This window comes from Microdochium trichocladiopsis, assembly GCF_020744255.1.
Source record: "Microdochium trichocladiopsis strain MPI-CAGE-CH-0230 chromosome Unknown B0I36scaffold_12, whole genome shotgun sequence".
Classification (NCBI taxonomy): Eukaryota; Fungi; Ascomycota; class Sordariomycetes; order Xylariales; family Microdochiaceae; genus Microdochium; species Microdochium trichocladiopsis.
In genome coordinates this window covers 635,981-652,169 of record NW_025763555.1, presented here as the reverse complement: position 1 = coordinate 652,169, position 16,189 = coordinate 635,981, and the positions used below count along the sequence as shown (strand labels likewise).

Below are 16,189 nucleotides of genomic sequence, written 5' to 3'. Positions count from 1 at the left end.
AGCACCCGGCATAGCTATTACGGCCAGGCGAAGATCGGGTCACCCTGCACATGATACTTGGGAGGTCCCATCTACGTCTTACGTGCACGAGGCTGGTGGAGGAGCCGACACGGTCTGCCCCTGTCTGTAAGGACGTAATGGTTGTCCAAGCGGGAGTGTTTGTGCGCCTGCCGGGATATACAAGTCCGTCGTTGGCAGAAGTTTGCGTAGTTTTTCATGGATATGCGGTTCATATCTCGGCAAGATATAAGCCAACTTGTCCTTGATGAGATCAGGAACGACCAGTGGAATGGTCTCTTCGCAGAACAATAATAGCTGGTTATAATGATGGGAGATGAGATAACTGAGTTGATCCCATATGTAGCGGCGATTCCCATTGGCGGCCTCAATCGACAATGGCTGTGTTGTTGGCGCTTGTAGAAGAAGGGTTTCGTATCCCGAGGGCCACTCCTTCGTGGCATCGTTGTAGACCACTATGGCGCAGTCAATGAGCCAGAATTCGCGCTTATGCTCCCGGGAAGAATAAAGATGACACAGGCTTTCCGACGCCAGAATAGTGAGGGAATCCTGAATAAGGCTGGCTGAGAATTGCCGACTGCCAGCATGCGCGAGCCATCTGTCGCTTTCAAAGCATATATCATTATAAAGAGAGTCTTGTAGGTGAAGCATCACAGCTTTTATGATATTGTCCTGGCGTGCAAGCGTTAGTTCGCGAATCGCAGCGGGCCATGTTGGATGAATCAGCTTCGATATTTTCTCCCACAGAGGGCCAGGGAGGCATTCTCTCAGTGTATCTGAACAAGACGATTCGAAAGCTCTTTGCAATTGAGGGGATAGTTGCTCTTGGAAATATGCTTGGAATAGAGCTCGATAAATGGCTTTGATTTCGGCGGGTAGGGCTTGACAAGCATCGACATGTCGCTCTGCCATGCTGGGAAATGGTGGATTTGATCCAGGATTGTCTGTATCGGCGAAAGGGAGCTGCAGTCAATGATAGATTTATGGTACGTTGTGAGGAACATGTCCAGCGTCTTTTCAAAGCACTGCCGCAGAGGGGGCCTCTCGTAAGATTCACACTCTATGCATTCCAAACAATCAATGTAATCCAAACAATCCAACCAACTGAACAAACAGCTCTTATCTTGACCTAGTAAAGCATCATAACCACTCCATCTAGAGGGGCGCTAGTCCTTAATAGGGAAAAATAGTAGTCGGCAGCATGCGCGGGGATTCCTTCAACTTTCCTCACAGGTTGTTTTGTAAAGTCCACAAAACAGATCCATATTTATAGCTCGACACCCTGGAGCGACGCAAAAATGTTTCAGTCAAGATCTGAATAGGCTACAGCTGGACGAAATTTTGATCACTGCCTGGTTGTGAATCACGAGCCATGCCCATAGTCCCCATTCTTGGCGCAGGGAGCATTGATATTGTATTGTGGCTAATTTGAGAGCCTCTTGAGAACGTGCATTCGCGAGGAACGACGTTAGCACTCCTTGGCTAAGATCTCAAGTGAATGCCATCATTTTCAGCACCACGGTAGATCCCTGATTAACACTAGAGTGAGTCCTTGTGCTTATCGAGAGACTTATCGATCCTACACTGGTGATCAAGCTTGATGGGCAAGCAAGTGGCGCAAGCATTGGCACGATATGTTGCCATCGTAATAGGGATGCCGTGCGTAGCTGCATTGAATTTCCTGCGATATGGGGCTGCCGGCCATGAAGTCCTGCTTCAAATTGATTGGCGTATAGTAGTGAGGTGTGTCAAGCTCGTATTTTGGTATAAAGTCGCTCGTAGGGTGCACTGGCGAGTGATTCAACGTGCCTCTTTCCTGGTCACCGAGGACACTCTCCAGGACGGGGACTTCTTCCATTTCCATGGCACCTTGAGGGCTCTTGGTCCCTTCTTTTTTGCTGCTGTGTTGCTGGGCAGGTTCAGCCCTGCTTTCCAAGAGTTTGAGACGCTCCCTGATTTTCTTGCCTGGTCGCGGGTTAATCAAGGGAGTCAATCGAGCAGACGGAAGGATTACTAACGATATTTACGCTGTGCTAAGCGATTTTGTAGGCGCCGACGCTCCTTCCGCTCCGATACCTTTGTCCAGTCTTCACCGTCCATGATTGTGTCAGACATGATGGTGCGGAAAGTCTAGTTCAGCTGTGCTTTCTGATCCACGAAATCCGCACCATCAACTTTTGCGAAAATATACAAAAGGTAGCAGAGATGGCAGGTGGACCCTTTGGTTCTGCCAGGGTCGTTGTGAAAGATTGTTGTGTTGCATTGTTTGTTAGACGACGAAAGCCTGGCGCAAACAAATTCTGGTCCATGCCATTGGAAATGATTCAGCGCGAGAGATCGCCCACAGGTCGTCATTCTGCATACAGTATCGACCCCGTCGAGTGGGAGGGGGGAATGATCTCAAACCAATGCTTGTTTGTCGAGGCAGCATGCAGCGCTCGAACTGATAGCTGTCGCTCGTGGAGCGCATAGGTTCACGAAGGGGATTCCGTCTCCGCCGAAGATTATTGGCGTTGGAACATGTTGCGAGGCTTGGGTTAAAGCATCTCAAATACCGCCCGCTTATGGCATGCCGGTATGGTCAAGATCATCATTGATTAAATCATGGGATCCTGAGGTAGTGCTGTCTTTGGCTGATACTGATTTTGAGCCAGCTGTGATCAACTCGAATAGCACAAACAGGAATAGCACTGGCAAAAGTCCCTCCTCGACTCGATTTCGGGACTCTTGAATGGCCGTGTACTGTAGTACCCGTGCGATTGCAGGACGTTAGCTTTCTGTCCGCCCATGGCTCTTCCTAAGCACTGATGCATCAGGTATTAAGTCTGTGGGTGAGCAATGTGTGAGGTGATGGTGAGGCAACTCCCGGACAGTTACTTACATCAGGCATTCTCATTCAGCCGTGCTGATTGCAACCACCCCAGTCGTCCTCGTCCGCTCACACAACTGACCCTCAACCACAACAAAAAAGCTCACCTACCAGGAACGCCGACACCAGTACCAAGCTGCGCCGCGTAGACTTCAGCGCGATAAACGCCAATGGAGCTGCCAAACGAGTAGCATGACGGAGACGTCGACATGGCAAGACCAGGAAACACATGCCTTCTCAACCGCCTGCCGCCCGAGGTTTGCTCCCCCCCCTCATCGTTGTCGCAGACAAAGGCAAGCACTGACCACGCAACAAATTTAAAAGCTCAGGCGACAGATTGGAGAGTACACTTTCGGTGGCCCCGAGCTCTCGCTCTCGCAGCAGGGTGGCCGCACGAGCAACGTTTAGAAAGCGTCAGCCGGCGAGCAATACGAGGCAGATACCCAGAGAATCGCAACCATACACAACTCCAAGTTCCTGTGCAACCTGCTTACAGGGGGTGGCCCGCTAAGCGTAGTGCGGCACAAGTTCTTGGACTTTCATGAGCTCTTCGCCTTTCTGGCCTCTCACAGCCCCGGCGCGCTCTCGACAATCGGCCATCTGGTTGTCCAACTGAGCTGCCTGCCGGATACTCAGGAGCTCGAGGCGATGCTCACAGGCGTCAGTAACCAGGCAGCGTTGAATTCTATCAGCGAGCAGCACAACCACATCCTGGCGCTGCTCGCGCACGCCGTACGGCTCAAGCAATTCGTGGTCCGCATCGATATGGCCGAGTATTTCGATTCGGCCGGCAACTTCGACGCGAGTTCAACCAACGCGCTGCTCACACAAGGACTGAATGCGATCCAGCGCGTGGTCACGAACACGCCTGACGAGACCGTTGATATCAAGATGGACGAGGTCAAGCACCTCATAAACCTGCCATCGTTCCGCCTGGAGGTTGCTACATGCACATTCAACGAGGCCACCGGCGGGCTCAACTACAACGAGACCGTCGATCTCCGTTCTCAACATGGACTGCCGGAGGGCTTCGGTGCGCACCTGTCCTCGCATGTATTCTGGACAGACGGCATGATCCTCGGCCACTTCGGCCAGATTGCCAGCGAGCTCCAGCGTCGACATGTCCAGCATCGCGACATGGAGAAACCAGCTTTGACGGAGCCATGCGGCACCAAGCGCATGGTAGCGGCCTACGACGCCAGCGGTCTCACAGTCAGCGGCCGCTAGAAGCGAGTCGAGTGGATCGAGCGGGTGGACCAGCCGCCCAGCTCGCGGACCCGCGGCCGGGGTGTCCTCACCAGATTCAACACCATTCCCGAGCATACCGCGAGGCTGATCGACCTAGCCGACGGCCTGGTCAAGTGGTTTGTCTTCGTGCGCGGCATATCGCGTTCCGAGCACGGCATCATAGCGGCCATTTGGTGGGCGCGATGCGAGACCGAGGAACAGCACGTACCCTTGCGCGCGCTGATGAACCACGACGGTATCAAGGCGCTCGCAAAATTCTTCAAGGCTCACAAGGACCGGCTCGCGGAGATCCTGGCGGACATCAAACCAGAAACACTACTCGAGGAATTTGGAGAGTATCCCAACCAGCAAGCCGCGGCGCTGAAGCAGATCCAGCGCATTCTGCAAGGTGCCGTTCATGGGAGCTCACGAGTCTAAAACTAGGCGCCATATGCAGGGAGTATCTATCATCATTATCGTTGTCACAAGTCGATCCTTGAAGAATGTTTGTGGCTGTGTGTCTCTGGAGTGCCCAGAGTATGCCTGTTTTCAGAACAAGGTGTCGTTATGTTAGATTTACTAGAGAAATGAGCAGTTGAGAGAGCTGCCTGCGTCTTTCTTTCAGCCTTACGCGATGCTAGACGACGTACTTGGAGACATTTAGGTATGGTTGGGGATTTGAGGTGCCATCATGGTTTGTTGCCTCATGAAGCCGCGTGCACGCGCTGAGGCTCTGATGCGTGACACCCAGTATCTGATAGAAGAACTGTCTGTTGATCATATGCATATTTAGCCTGGGACGACGGTGATTGCAGCATTCTCCGGAGCGACCGTCCTTGTCAGACAGCGGGACGTTGATTCATGATTTTTCTGGGCACCATTGTTGTCGGGATCATGGTCTTTGTTGTGGGTCTCGCGGCTCGCTTAGTCATCCATGCGTGCAGAGCCAGGGAACGACTCGAGAAGCCCCGTCGCGAGCCCGTCTACCTTGATTTCTATAAATTTTCAAAGCTTTCGCCAGCTGAAGGATGGTAAAAAGCACGCCATGCGAACTTCCAGACTGACTACACCATAAACTCCCCATGATAATGACACTCAGCGACAGAGGACTCTTGACATCATGTCCCACTTTTCATTGTCGTTTTTGTGGGACTGGTTGCAAGGCACATCGCGTGAGCTGGAAATGGTGCGGGGTTGAACATCACTGGGGCATTCTGCGAGGGGGCAAGAGCACTTGGTGCTGCTTGTGTCCCACCGAGCAATTGCAGCCTTGTTTCTTCCTTTCTTCTTCTGCTGGCTAGCATTCTGTGCTGTCGGCGCGAGAGACAGCTTACACGTCTTACAGGCTTCCATCGCGATGTGGAGCGCATGGACCAGTGCGCCGGACCGCCTGCAAAGTGCAGTTCCCACACGCGCGAACCTGTTGTGTCTAGGTCAGCTGGTGTCTCCGGTGTGCTCAGACTCCCGCCGTGTTTGGCTCGCAAACGTCTTTTTGAGACAGCGTGCTAAGGCCCAGACTCTGGATTTCGAGGCTGGCGCGTTGTTGGTGTGTGTTCTTGTACGCTTTCAGCATGGCAGCACACTCTCGCCTGGGTACATCCTCACTTATGGTGCAGAGCCATTATACAACCTTTCCCGGAGGTGCAGCTCATGCAGACCAGAAAAGCCGCCGCGATCCAATCTGGAGCATCACAATTCAATTGAGTCATGGCCTCCTGGTGTCGGGCACGAATGCGGCCAAGGCCTGTGCATGCGAGCGTCGTCGACATGCGGTGTGCGAGAGAGGATCCATACCGTCACTAAGCCACCAAGGAACTCACCTGGCCAACATGACGACTCCCTTGAATGTACCTGGACTTGGTAGCCAGTCCCTGATACGTGATAGAGAGGAATAGCACATGACTTGGCTCAGGGCATGCACATCGCCCGCCACCAGAGGCCCTGGCCTGGGTTGCCCGCCCAAGCAGGCCTTGCAGCAGGGCCGGGCTGTGGCCTGCAGCTTTATTCATGCTGGTGCACATGCACACCGAAGACACAGGCCCGTGCCAGGGGCCTAGAGTGACCAGCAACCATCCCTGCATCAGGCTATTGGGCAAAGCGCAGACCGCCCGCGGCCAGGTTCGAGGACCGCTCGCACGACACGAAGCATACGACTGATGACTTCTAATGGAAGGACTTCGTAGGAATAGGTAAATCGATGTACAGTCTCAACCGCTTTTACACACAATACGCGCATCCCACTTTCAGCGGTCGCTCAAGTACGATTGGGGCAGCATTGTGACGAGCCAGAACACGTGTAATGAAATCTGCACAGCAATGCAGAGAGAAACACGAGCTGTAATCAATTGACAGGGTACGCTCCTTTCGGTCTTGACAGACTTCTAGCGAGGTAATTGTATGCTGCTGTTCATACTCGGAATGATAGTCCGGATCTTCATTGATGTAGTTCCACAGGCTGTCATTATCGACCGGTCCTTGGGACCTGTCAGAAGCTAGTCTGCGAGCTTTATCCATGGTCCTTCTCGTAAAAAAAGAAAAGTGCATGCGAGAATGAGCGAAGAGAAAGTATTGACCGAAGCAGGTAGACCACCTGCCAAGAATTCACTGTGTAAACGCCGCCCGTACTCCAAGATGAGAGAGGAAAGGCGGCTTCAAGGCCCACGGGAGTCAAAACAAACTTCGAGTTGAAAGACAAGAAGACATCGGCTAACACTTGTCGTCGCCCCAGCTTTGAGCTGGGATCTAATATACAATTCCAAGGGGCACACCGCCATGGCCCAGAACATAAGCGTGCCGCCTCGAACGTTGATATGGTAACCATTACAGCGCTGAGCGGCGAGGTCAAAGAAGACCGCCCAAGACCGCCAAGAAGACCGGTAACAAGACCTAAAACAGGCCCAAGAAGGCCGCCAAGAAGATCACCATGAACAGCGTTCTCGGGCTTAGTTTGACCGCCACTGTGAGGGCTACCTGTGCCACCGAGAAGGCCGGTGAGAGAACCGAGGCCGGGGAGAGAACTGAGACCGGGGATATTGAGAGAACTGAGGTCAGGAATATTGAGAGAACCGAAGCCGGGGAGAGAGCCGACGGGGGGGAGATTGGAGATATTGAACGGAGGGAAACCGCTGGTAGGACCGGAGAAACCGGGGAAGCCGATAGGGAATTGGCTTGAGGGACTGGGGAAGCCGCTGCCAGGAGAACCAGAGAGACCGGCCAAGAAGTCAAGGAAACCGGGGGGAAGCCGTCGAGCGCCGAGTACGCCGACTGAGCCTTCATCCATGTCTTTGTTGGTAGGGATAGGGGCTGCAGCAACCATGATGGAGCCGGCCAGCGCAAACTGCTCCGAGCTTGACATCGATCCTGTTCTCAGTGGGGTCGCGTCTTTGGCGGCTTGGGTAGAAGCTCAATCGCCTCGGACAGAGACACTGGGTCCACCCTGGCTGTGAGCAGCCCAACAGACGACAACATAGCGTCATGCTGCGGTCGCGAGATCTTGCGTCGCTCGAGATTGGACACTCTCAGCGCGTGTCCAACACAAGATTCCGAGTCGGGCTTCATCTCAACTCGCGAGCTTGCCACCATCGACGGGCCCTCCCAGGGAATGGTAATGAGGTCCGTGCAGCATGTCATCAGAAAGGCGCATTCGCATCACGTGACTGCGTGTGTCAATCGTGTTAAAGCGACGCGATTCCCCGCCCTCACGTGCCATCCCACAGCTCTGACTGAATTCACACACCTTTTTGAGTCGTCTTGATTTTGAAGCTGGATAGTTCTTACATATACTCGAATGGCCAGCGTCAATGTTACCGGAGACGATGCGAATCTGCGGATCACCATAATTGGTGCCGGTACCATCGGGCTCTCTCTTGCCGCTTTACATCTCACGTATCTGAAGACTCCTTCAAACCTCACCATCGTCGATGTTCGGCCGGACCTCGAGTCGCACATTCTCAGGTCTCTCCCTGCATTTCTCCCTCAGAGCCTGCACCCTTGCGTCCCACAGGTCAAGCTGGCCTCATCAGTGCCAGCCGCCGTTAAGGACAGCGGCATAGTCCAAGAATGCGGTCCCGAGAACCTTGCCTTCAAATCTGCCCTCTGGTCCGAGGTCGAGCAGCATGCTCCGCCAGACGCCCTGTTCTGGACCAGCACCTCCGGCATCCCGGCCTCCCGCCAGAACGCCCATATGAGAGACCCGTCCCGCCTCATCGTTGTGCACCCCTTCAACCCGCCACATATCCTGCCTCTTTTGGAGATTGTACCGTCTCCACAGACGTCGCAATCTGTTATCGACCGTACGGTTGAATTTTTGCGCCGGAGAGGCCGTGAGCCTGTCCTCCTGCAGAAAGAGATTACTGGCTTTGTGGCGGGTCGGCTGGCGTGGGTGCTGCTTCGCGAGGCAATCCATCTTGTGGACCAGGGCATCGTGACAGTTGAGCAGCTCGATACAATTCTTGAGACGAGCATGGGGCCGCGCTGGGCATATGCCGGGCCGTTCAAGAGCTTCCATGCCGGGGGCGGTCCCGGCGGTCTAGAAGGACTGCTCAAGAACGTCGGTCCCACCGTGCAAGCTTGCTGGGACGATGCCGGCCAGGTGAACATCGGCGGTGCATGGGAAGCCAAGGTCTTTGGACAGGTGCGGGAGGCATACGGGGCACTCGACCTGGAAGAGCGAGATGTTGCCAACCGCAGGGTGCTAGAGGTTGTGCAAGAGGTGAAGAAAGATACAGGCTCAAGCCTAGACTGAGGCTGGGATGTGTCTGGATGGGCTTGATAGTCAGGTTCCTGGTAGCCCATCCCTCATCCCTCATCGTCTCCGTGGTACTAGTCATCTAGTTTCTCACATCTCTCCTGAGCATACGACGCGCTACCAGAAGCCAGCTGCCGAAGAATGATATTGGGCGCTCTCTTCCCTCTGACGGCGCGGCGAATATCGAATGTCGCGTTCTAACCCTTTGACGTAAGCTGTGGCGTGGTATGTGAAACATCCTGTGTTGGTGAATAGGGCGGTCCTGCACCGTAGATCACCGTCATCCTTTGTCCTCCGCCATCGAGGCTCGTTGTGGGATATGTGCCGCCCTTAAACGCGTGCCCTAAAACTGGTGACTCTTGACGGTAGCAGGGCCCTGGCCGTGGCACTACTTATTGTATGAGGCCCCTGCGTTGCCCGAAGCCAGGCTGCTGGCTCAGTAAGCCCTCCCGTAAGGCATCACTGAGGAGTCTTCGTCATGGGAGTGCAGTGGGCTTGGCCGAATAACAGACCCATCCCATGTGCCATCCTGGATACTTTTTGCCAGGCATATGTCCATGGCCAGCACGTTGTCGCTGCGTGAGGATGCTGAGTTCCGTAGTGTTGCCTCGGGAGGATGGTCAGCGTGCCGATATATCCTGTGGTCGGCAACAGTGACCCCACTCGACGGTGCATTGGCGAACGTAGAGAGGCCTCCGCCCGGCCCTGGTTCAGAGCGCCCTCCGAGTACAACACAGACAGAACGAGGGAGTTCTGGCCTCTCGGACGACGTCGTCGAGACGGACGTCGGCCAACTCGGACTGGGCAGCCCGTTGAGGATGCCGATCTAGATGATCCTGCTACGAACGCGACGACCCTTCTTCGACGTGACGACCCCTTCTTCGACGCGACGTCCACGGATTAAGAGATTCTCCGTCATCTGTGATGGGACTTCTCAACGATGGCGTCGGGTCCGGAGACCGCCCTGGACGATACCGCGCCGGGCCAGAGCGAAAGTCCCAAGCTACGGCCGGCGGCTGCAGAGCCTTCGTTGCCATGGGCGCTTCCGCCAACACTGAAATCACCACCCTCTTGCGAATTTGATGTGCTGAAGTAAAGAGTGCTGTTGAGCAGCATATGCTACCATTTGATGTAATGAATGCCAAACGAAATCATCAACACTTGCTCCCACCGCCCCCGCGCTACTAGATGAGACCAATCTGTATGTGCGATGTTCGCGTAATATTGATCCCAACTGTCAAGACTTGATGCAATTTGAGCTGTCTAGTTCTCCAGCAACGGCTTCTGGCCGATGGTCACGTAGCTGTAGACGATGTCAGTTTTATTCCCCAAATAATTCGAGCAGATATTGAACACTCCCACCGGCCAGTAAGCATGGATCCTGCGGTCCCGAAGGTCCTTCCTGACGCCCACGAGGAAGACCTCCACCTCCTCCCTAGTTATCCCTAGGCCGCGGGTCATCAGGGCCATGCTGATGGTCTCGAGATTGCCCTCGATGTTGGCCAGAGTCCACAAGCCGACCTCCTTGTGCTTGGGGTTCTTGGGCCATGTGTTGATGGGCCACTTGAAGACCTTGCGCTCGATGTTGATGAATCCTGCGTCCTTGAGGCGCTCGTCGTGGTCGGCAGCGAGATGGATCGGGCGGCCAAGGTTCTTAGCAGACTGGATGAAGCGTCTGTCATACTGCCACAAAGGGGATCTGTCCTTCAAGGTGCCGTCATCAGAGACAGAGGGGGTACCGGGGTCCTGGAGCTCGATCCAGCCCCCAGGCTCGAGGGTACTTTGGCGTATGGTCAGCGGGCTGCGTTTCAATACTGATGGAGATGTAGGAGCTCACTCGTAAGCCTGCTTGAAGAATGGCTCCCAGCTCGCCAGGGAGCCGACAAGCATGCGGACGAAGATGTAGTCGAATTGCTGTGTCCACGTCCAAGGCTTTTCGACATCGTCAACCTCGAAACGCAGATTGGGAGGAACCCTGCCTCTGCGGTCAGGCCCCATATCATGCCAGCCAAGTTCAACAAGGATACTTACAAGCCAGGCTGGATGGGTGCAATGTCGACTCCCACAACCTAGAGATTATGAGTGCCGTTCAGCCTACACTCAGACAAGGAACGTACCTCGGCGTGGGGATGCTCGTCCGCTGCAGAATGTCAACTCCACGTGTCCAAGAGGTGCACATATGCTCGGAAGGCTGCATACCAAAGTCAATGGCCCAAATGCCGGTGCCGGTGCCAACATCAAGAACCCTCTTTGCTGTTTCGGCATTAGGAGAGAAGTACTTGCGACCGTCAAAGGTCAGAAGGAGCTGGTGATTCTGGAAGTCTGTCCATCACATGAGCTGACGGTCGACCATGAAGTGGCCAGTGACCACACTTACCCAGACGGTCTGACTCTTACTGGAGGTTTGTCAGTCAATTTCAATAACTAGTTGTCCGTCATAGCAAAATCACCTCATCGCTGGGGAGGAAGTAGTCTGGGGCGCACGTCCGTCGCAACGATCAGTGGTACGGTTGCTCGGCCACCCACTCTCGTCCTTGTGGTAAGCACGGCCATGGACCATGTGAAACTCGCGGAGGCTGGAACTCAGGGACGCCGTGGAGAGCTCTTCGTCCGTCTGCAAGTGAAGTAGTCAGAATCAAGCAGCCAGCGTGTCGTTCGCGTGCCATACCACCCCCAGAACGGAGTCGCCGTCAAACGTGTCGGCTTCCTGGAGGGGTTGTTAGCGGGTTACAACAGCCTCAGTATGGTTCGGTGCGGTCGATGTATACCAACGGGGCAGTTGTCTCACCGGGAGACCGTGCCGACTTGGGAGAGGTCGCCGACTTGGGAGATTGACCCGACTTGGGCGACTCTATAACCGGCGCGGGTGTATCAGTGGAAGCCATATTGAACACGAACCGGCGGCTAGTACAAGCGGAATTATGAAGGAATGATCGACAAGAAAGGTGGGAAATAAAGGGCAGAACATCATCTCCGACCTTAGGTGGTATGAGCGACCAACTGCCAACTGAACATCACGTTGAGGCGTGACTTGGCAGCACGGGAATGATGGTTGTATTAGGAATAGCGTCGTCCTGCTGCAGGAATCCGAGGGACGCTATCGCTCGAAATAGGATGACCCAGCCCGGCGGGGTTGTGAGCCGGTTTTGTAGCGCAGGGGTCTGCTCTACATCACCGGGAATAGGTGGAGCCCTTCGCTGACCCAACGTTTTTTTTACTCGTACCTCGCTATAGTCGCACTAGCCCACAGCAAGTATCGGTCAAAATGGGCTGACGTAATAGCCTTCCTCCCCTTGTCCGCACCAAGGGAAACCGGACTGTCGGCGAGGCCAGGCGCAGAGTACCTGATTCCGAATAACCCGCCGTGACCGGCTCTGACCTGCTGGCTCTGGACGCATATGAATCGCGTCTTCTCCACAGCTGGGGTGAGATGGACGAGGCCACCAGAGAAGCACTGACAGAAACGGATCCAGTCCGAGCGCTGTAGGAGCCCCCCCACGTCGGCACAGAGACGATCCCACTCTGACTGAATCTCGTGCCATACCTGGACAAACTGCTTGCTCCGCGCCCATACTGCCCGCCCGTCCATCCCCGATAGCACCCAAGTGACATAGCAGGCCGTAGACAGAGGCAGACATACCCAAGTACCATGGAACATAGTGAAGCCGTACCTAGCGTCCACCATTGGGTCGAAACAGATGTATCAACCTGTCAGGCAGAATTGCGGCCTACGGGAGTCATGTTTGCCTGACCTGCTGGGTGGTCCATATCTAAGGCCCAAGTGGCCGCACCACAACCGCCCGCTGCTCAAGAGTGTTAAGGGTTAGTACCAAGGGGAGTAACTTAATGTAGAATAGCTTGCGGCCAGCATAAGGTTCCGCGAATAAGTTGGGGTAGTAGGCCGAGTTTAGGTTCGGGCTAAGTTCTGCCAAGGATTCCTAGACCTGGGGCTGAGACAGGACCCTGTAGATCACCTGTTCCAACGCAAAGTGCTATCGAGTTTAACGATGTTTGGGGCGTTTGGCAATGCTTTAGGGGAGCTCGGGAGTGTTGCATACGTTCTACTTGGCCAGGCATCCTTCAATTTCTTTGAGCTTTCGGCGTCACAGAAGGGGTTTCATGAATTGGCTTAGCAGTTTCAGTTTCAGGACCCCGGATTCTGGCACTGAATACTTTCGTCAGTTTACCGGAGCATTCAACACAATTAGCCATCGCCATATATATAAATATGCGACTTATCTCTGAGCCTTCGTCTTTCTTCACTCCTTCAGAGACATCCGGCACTTCAATCTTCGCTCAAGGTCTGAGTCTTCACGAGGTGGGCCGGCGTTTCACTTCCCTTCTCCCTCCACTTTTCATAACAAACTCTACTTTAGTAATATTTGCTAGCCTCTGATAGATCCCACCATTCTTTATTTACCGTCTTAGTATCTGCCCCGCGCCAACTTCTCTTATCAAAAGGTGCGGCTTCCTTCCTTAGGCTTACTCCGTCCTCTACATGCTTTCCTATCCTCTGCAGTCTTAGCCAAGGTGACTAACGGTGCTTTCATAGCCCCAATCATGCGTACCAAGGCAATTCTCGAGCTAGCTTGCGTCATTATTTCCGTCGGACTGGCCACAGCAGATACTATCAGACCTCTAAACAGTGATGGGTTCACTGCAGGCATGCCTAGGCAAGCCGACATCGGAACGGATCCCAGTGGTTCTGCCACCTTCAACTTCGATCACAACGGCGTGAACTGCCAATTGACCTGGGCGAGAGCTAACGGTGAGCGCAACGGCTGCACCTATGAGTTCCCCACCTCTCTCACTACAGCTGGTGATACTTTCACTATCGCTGAGAGCGAGACCAATGGTATTTTCACGGGAACCCTGACACGCGGCTGTGTGGATATGTTGATCCGGGTTGACTCGGGAGAGCCAAGTGTTCTAGATGGTCTGAACCAAGACTGCACGGGAACGGTCGGTGGATCAAGTGACCGGCGGAGGTTTTGCGATACCGGGAGCACCGCATTGACTAGGTGCTGAAATGTCCTACTTGACGCACGACCGTGAGGGGAGGAGAAGTTGGCTGGTGTGCGTGATTTAAGAGATATGGTCATAGCACATATAGCGTCAAAATCCAATTGCTGGCTGGACCGGCGGTTTGCAAGCACTCCAAACTTTGTGTGGATGACAGATTGAATCTCTTTTACCCTATACGTCGTGTAAAAGGCCTCTAGCGAGTTGATTCCACTGACTAGTCCCTATGCTGTTTACCATCAAGATGGAGAAGAATCTACGTACAAACTGGGTGCGTGAAGGTGCCGTACGTCTCGGTAGTAACGTACTCCACAAGTGAGCTGGACAAACACGTGAGCTGGACACTCCATAACGACCACGCGACAACAATCCCAGCAAGGTCAATCATAGCGCCAGAAAATCAATTGAAATCAATCGGAATCGTCTTCCTAAGACGTTTCCACATCTACCTTACATATGCGGGCGTTGTGTCCGGGCTGGCTACATATACCACAACACCGTTCCTTCAGTTTAGTCCTCTACTTCCGACCACTACTCCGTCGCGTTTCCTCCTTGATCTGGACCTCCACGTCCTTCTAGTTCTGTATGTCCTGTCCCTCGGCTAGAGTCAGGCTCCCTCCTCGTTTTTTTTTTTGGACCTACGACGCTTACTAAGGGCCTCGATCTCCCCTCGTAGGATCATGATCTCCGACTTCGTCCATGCCGTCTTGTACATGATTCCTTGCGCCCCCTTCGAGAACTGGTCAACAGCCTCGTAAATCGAATTCGGAGAGCTATTCTAATGACGGGCGATTCGGCCTTTGATAAAATCAGACTGCGAGCTCGCCTCCGTCGGGTTATTGGGCGTCTTAGAAACCCAAAGGGCGGGTATGTCGGCGAACCCCTCGTTAGGAGTTGGAGCCCGTAGTGTGACGACCCGACCAACAGGTCGCAAGATCGGGCCAAGGACAAGGGCAGGTCATGCACGCGGGTATCTAGATGTGAGAAGGACTAGCACTAAATCAGATGACCTAATACGAACAATCGTCTAATCTCTCCTTTGTCAAAGCTGTAGCGAGCTGGCATCCTTTTATCCATGCGAACCTTCAACTTGTCCATTCAAGAACACTTCGGTCGTCGTCAGGAAAAGATCTCAAAAGGGAAAGAACGAGCCAATCGAATACGAACAGCTACCAGCCATACTTACCAAAAAGAAGTCCGAACATAACTATGCTGAAGAAAGTTGTATAAGAGTGGAGAAGTGACTGCTTGAGCTAATGTCTACAGTAAAGGTCTACTACTGTGCTGTTTCATTGATAGGGATAAGCGAAAGCCCCAGAAGGACACGAATCTGCCATGGCATCCCAGCATGCGTGAACCCCACGGTTTTCGACGACGCAAAACTGCTCCCTGTGCAATGACACAAGTGACTGAAAAAGAAAACCTTTGGGTCCAGGTGATGGATGTCTGTGGTCGCTAGGTTCTCGTACTCTGGGCCCATTGAGCCGTCCTGTCCCCGGTATCGCGAAAGCCAGCTCAATAAGTGAGAGTATGCCGCTTTCAAGACTGGACCTTCAATATTGCTGGCAACTTGAACAGCTTGAGTCATTAGCAATGAAGACACATGCGGTATGTGCGAAAATCCCTCGATAACGACCGTACACCACTTCCAAACCAATGCCAGCCACGGCTCATATTCCCCCTTTTGAACGAAGTATGGACGGCTGCCGATGATATGACGGAAGCAAGCCAGATACTGCACTTGGTCTGATTTCTCGGTCGTTCTGTGAAGTCTGTGAAGAGTCTTATCTAAAAAATGAGCTTTGTGCAAGGGGCACTCATCGCGCCAGTAAGCGCGAGCCTCGCTATTGTTCTCTAAGGAGTACCCCTCCTGGAGCAACTTTGAGATAGATGAGCTCGGCGCGAAAGATTCCTCAGTGCATCCACAGCTATGGTTTGTAGATCTCCGCACAATACTGGCGTTAGTGTAGTGCTGTTTCACTGAGGTCATGGGAGCTGTGTTTCTTCTCGAGATCCTAAACAAATAGACGGGACCGCCCTACCAAGACTTATATCAGAAGTGCGTCCATTTATCGCCGTTGACGCCGTACACGCTAGCTATCTTGGCGTTTACTCAAAAGCTAGCTAACGACGATGTTGACAACACCAACTGTCCCGTCTGGGCTCCTTCAAAGACACAATTTGCACAAATAGAAGACCCGTCGTAGCCTCCCGTCTCATAAAATTGCCAGTCGGGATGGTAATCTGCCCACAATGGCTTATTAAACAGCGACATGCCTTGAAGCGCATCTGCTGTACAAACCGAC

General features: G+C 53.5%; 7 protein-coding genes across 7 annotated transcripts; 3 read left to right on the top strand and 4 right to left on the bottom strand.

Annotated features, from left to right (window-relative positions):
* Nucleotides 1-1,609: 1,609 nt before the first annotated feature.
* On the bottom strand, nucleotides 1,610-3,098 carry B0I36DRAFT_355037 (uncharacterized protein; the record flags this gene model as incomplete). Its single annotated transcript, XM_046157387.1, has 2 exons — nucleotides 1,610-2,031; nucleotides 2,999-3,098. The coding sequence occupies 2 exons, from the start codon at nucleotides 3,096-3,098 to the stop codon at nucleotides 1,610-1,612; spliced, it is 522 nt and encodes a 173-aa protein (XP_046005821.1).
* Nucleotides 3,097-4,552, top strand: B0I36DRAFT_368788 (uncharacterized protein; the record flags this gene model as incomplete). The annotated part of the gene is made up of 4 exons (XM_046159669.1): nucleotides 3,097-3,144; nucleotides 3,212-3,289; nucleotides 3,362-4,069; nucleotides 4,115-4,552. 4 exons carry the CDS (start codon nucleotides 3,097-3,099, stop codon nucleotides 4,550-4,552), a joined length of 1,272 nt encoding a protein of 423 aa, XP_046005820.1.
* A 2,268-nt stretch (nucleotides 4,553-6,820) lies between these two features.
* Nucleotides 6,821-7,691, bottom strand: B0I36DRAFT_435986 (uncharacterized protein; the record flags this gene model as incomplete). Its single annotated transcript, XM_046162793.1, has 2 exons — nucleotides 6,939-7,691; nucleotides 6,821-6,856 (listed from the first exon to the last, which is right to left on the bottom strand). The coding sequence occupies exons 1-2, from the start codon at nucleotides 7,467-7,469 to the stop codon at nucleotides 6,821-6,823; spliced, it is 567 nt and encodes a 188-aa protein (XP_046005819.1). The 5' UTR covers nucleotides 7,470-7,691.
* A 157-nt stretch (nucleotides 7,692-7,848) lies between these two features.
* B0I36DRAFT_43675 (uncharacterized protein) lies at nucleotides 7,849-8,901 on the top strand. The gene has a single exon (XM_046162851.1). The coding sequence runs from the start codon at nucleotides 7,902-7,904 to the stop codon at nucleotides 8,856-8,858; it is 957 nt and encodes a 318-aa protein (XP_046005818.1). The 5' UTR covers nucleotides 7,849-7,901; the 3' UTR covers nucleotides 8,859-8,901.
* A 1,056-nt stretch (nucleotides 8,902-9,957) lies between these two features.
* B0I36DRAFT_277473 (S-adenosyl-L-methionine-dependent methyltransferase) lies at nucleotides 9,958-11,469 on the bottom strand. The gene is made up of 7 exons (XM_046151419.1): nucleotides 11,346-11,469; nucleotides 11,061-11,183; nucleotides 10,979-11,001; nucleotides 10,893-10,930; nucleotides 10,699-10,836; nucleotides 10,222-10,641; nucleotides 9,958-10,164 (listed from the first exon to the last, which is right to left on the bottom strand). The coding sequence occupies exons 1-7, from the start codon at nucleotides 11,419-11,421 to the stop codon at nucleotides 10,125-10,127; spliced, it is 858 nt and encodes a 285-aa protein (XP_046005817.1). The 5' UTR covers nucleotides 11,422-11,469; the 3' UTR covers nucleotides 9,958-10,124.
* Nucleotides 11,470-12,085: 616 nt separating this feature from the next.
* B0I36DRAFT_337014 (uncharacterized protein) lies at nucleotides 12,086-12,651 on the bottom strand (the record flags this gene model as incomplete). Its single annotated transcript, XM_046155634.1, has 1 exon — nucleotides 12,086-12,651. A coding segment is annotated over exon 1 (391 nt), but the record flags the coding sequence as incomplete, so codon positions are not given.
* Nucleotides 12,652-13,130: 479 nt separating this feature from the next.
* B0I36DRAFT_337013 (uncharacterized protein) lies at nucleotides 13,131-14,016 on the top strand. Its single transcript, XM_046155633.1, has 3 exons — nucleotides 13,131-13,179; nucleotides 13,238-13,322; nucleotides 13,414-14,016. Exon 3 carries the CDS (start codon nucleotides 13,422-13,424, stop codon nucleotides 13,887-13,889), a length of 468 nt encoding a protein of 155 aa, XP_046005815.1. The 5' UTR covers nucleotides 13,131-13,179; nucleotides 13,238-13,322; nucleotides 13,414-13,421; the 3' UTR covers nucleotides 13,890-14,016.
* The last annotated feature ends 2,173 nt before the right edge of the window (nucleotides 14,017-16,189 follow it).